Genomic DNA, 2,666 nt, shown 5'->3' on the forward strand with positions numbered 1-2,666 from the left:
GTGGCATCCCTGGGCTCCCAGCAGAGCCGAGGAAGAATAAAATAAAAAAAATAAAAAATAAAAAGGATAATAAACTTAATCTTGACTGCTGCTGCAGGGGCTTACTTCAGTGGGGAGGTAGGAGAGGAAGGGGATGTCCATCTTCTCGCACTGCGTGGTGAAGTCCCGGTACAGGGGGTCCGGGGAACGTTTGGGGTAGAAGATGGTGGGCTCGTAGTCCTGCGTGGTAGAGAGCAGTGATGGACCTGGCACTGTCCAGGAGGAGGAGGAGGAAGAAGAGGAGGGGAGGAAGGTACTCACAAAGATGCGCAGGTGGCGGGCGCACACCAGCCCGATGGCCCCGTTCTGTGCCGGCCCGCACACCACCAGCACCGTGGGCTGCTTCCGCGGCAGGGACGGACGCGGGAAGGCCTGCGGAGGGGACGTGGGACATGGCGCTGCCACCAGCCCCGTCCCCATGGGTGGGCAGCCAGCAGCAGGGACAGGGCAGGGGGAGCAGGGCTTGAGGGGTGAATGGACCCACAGTGGGGACGTGCTGCTGGGTGGGCAGTGCGGTGTGTGGTGGGACAGGGACGATGGCCAAGGTGGGGTGAGGATGGCACCCAAGGAAAGATGGGGATGGGACCCATGGGAGGATGGGGACAACATCCACGGCAGGTTGGGAATGGCATCCGTGGTAGGATGGAGATGGCACCCACAGCAGGAGGAGGACAGCACCCACAGCAAGACGGCGATGGTACCCACAGCAGAATGGGGATGGTACCCACAGGAAGATGAGGATGGCACCCATGGCAGGATGTGGCCCACAGCAGGATGAAGATGATGCCCGTGATGGGATGCAGATGGTGCCCAAGGTGGGACAAAGACGATGCCCAGGCCAGGGATGATGCCGTCGGTAGGACAGGGCCCCCCGCCAGCCTGCAGGGAGGTGGCCATGCTCGCATACCAAAGCCTGTGCAGGGAGGCTCTGTTTATCCCTGACGGATTTTTTCCTGCTCACAGAACCTGGCTCCAGGTCCCGTCCAGCCACCAGGGCGGCACAGCCCGTGTGCAGCTGAAGCCGCACTCCCTGGATCGAGCCCAGCTCCATGGGGCTCCCGGGGACACACAGGGGGATGGTGCTGGGGACCCTGGGGGACTGGGGGTGCTCTGCCTGGCTCAGCCCCAGGAGGAAGAGGAGGAGGATGCTTGGCCCCATGAGGAGGATGCTCAGCACCGCTGTCCCCTCCCTGGGGCTGGCGGTGGAGCCGGGGAGTTGCCAAGGGGGTGGGCAGCCCCATGTCATGGGACCAGGGAGGCTCTAGGACCCAAAGGGGCTCCACCACCCCAATATTTCCCACCTTGGGCACTCCCTGCTCTTGGACTGGGGAGGGCACAGCACAGCCCAGCTGCCTCGGATGGAAAAGTTGAGCTGGGCGGTGTGGGGCTCCCCGGCCTCCATGGCACAAAGCTGCCCTTGATGCCGCCTCCTCCTCCTCCTCACGCCCAGAACCAGCACTGGGGGCTCCCAGCAATGGTCAAGCATTGCCAGGGCATGGGGAACTCCTCAATGTCCCCCTCCCATGACAGTGGGACCCACAGTCTTGCATGAGCCCGATTACCCCTGGGGGATATAACACGGAGGGTTGGGGAATGGAAACGGCCCTGCCCCACGTCCCCATGACTTGCTGTGGGGCAGGGGGGGACCAGAGTGGGAAAGGCCACACAAGGTGATGGGGTGGGGGGAGGATGGCAGAGCAGGCGGCAGCAAAGTCCCTGGCCTCCAGGGGGGTGTCCCCAACCCCGCTGTCCCCCTCACCTTGGTGACAGCCATGGCACAGGCGTGTCCCCAGATCTCGATCAGCTGCTGCCGCCCGAAGCGGTAATCCTCCAGCAGCTCCTTCTCCATGGCCTCCGCTTCCGCCTTGCTGTAAGGGGGGACAGCAGTGACAACAGGGACATCCCCCCAACTCCTGGCATCTCCTGGGGACCCCACTCCATTCCCAGGGGATGTCCAGGGGTACCAGGCTGGGGGCTCGCAGGGCTTGGGGCTGAGGACGTAATAGCTGAGAGATTTGGGGACCGCGGGTTGGGGGCTGTATTTCGTGTGAGCCATGGCGCTGGCAGCGTCCCCGGGCACGCGGGGACCGGGCTGTTACGTAAAACCGAACAAAGCCGCGGTTGTTCCTTCGCTGCCGAGCCCGAAATTTGGCAGGTCCTGGGGAGACTGAGAATGGGCCCGTAATTGCTCACATCTGTTGGCTCACCTGCACTGCAATGGGAACAGCGTGTGCCGGACCCCGTGTGCCGCTGCCGCGCATGCCGGGGAGGATCAGCGAAATCTGGACCCAGGAGAAGCTGGAGCCGGGCTCCTGGCAGCGCAGGGGGAAGACCCCAGCCCCAGGCATGGTTTTGGGGTGCACACTCACAGCTTGCTTGGTCCTGGCCAAGGGGACCCACTGATCCTCCTGCCCCATGCTGTGGGAATGGGGAGTTCTACCCCAGAGGGGTTATGGGGCCAGGGTCCTGCTGTGTCCCTGGCTGTGGGGTGGCCCCACACCATTTGGGGTGGCCCCACAGATCAACCACATCCCTCTGGGTGTCCTGGCAGTCCCCCCAAGATCTCTTATTGCCCAGTCACCATAGGTGACCCCAGCACCAATCCCCTGGGTGCCCCATGGCCCCCA

At 63.5% G+C, this 2,666-nt stretch overlaps 1 protein-coding gene across 1 annotated transcript; it reads right to left on the reverse strand.

Moving 5' to 3' along the window:
• Window positions 1-105: 105 nt before the first annotated feature.
• LOC104539103 (yjeF N-terminal domain-containing protein 3-like) lies at window positions 106-2,456 on the reverse strand (the record flags this gene model as incomplete). Its single annotated transcript, XM_010182549.1, has 5 exons — window positions 2,247-2,456; window positions 2,004-2,131; window positions 1,799-1,907; window positions 301-411; window positions 106-219 (listed from the first exon to the last, which is right to left on the reverse strand). Coding segments are annotated over exons 1-5 (672 nt in total), but the record flags the coding sequence as incomplete, so codon positions are not given.
• Window positions 2,457-2,666: the final 210 nt, after the last annotated feature.

Source organism: Mesitornis unicolor, unplaced genomic scaffold, assembly GCF_000695765.1.
Source record: "Mesitornis unicolor isolate BGI_N332 unplaced genomic scaffold, ASM69576v1 scaffold38004, whole genome shotgun sequence".
Classification (NCBI taxonomy): Eukaryota; Metazoa; Chordata; class Aves; order Mesitornithiformes; family Mesitornithidae; genus Mesitornis; species Mesitornis unicolor.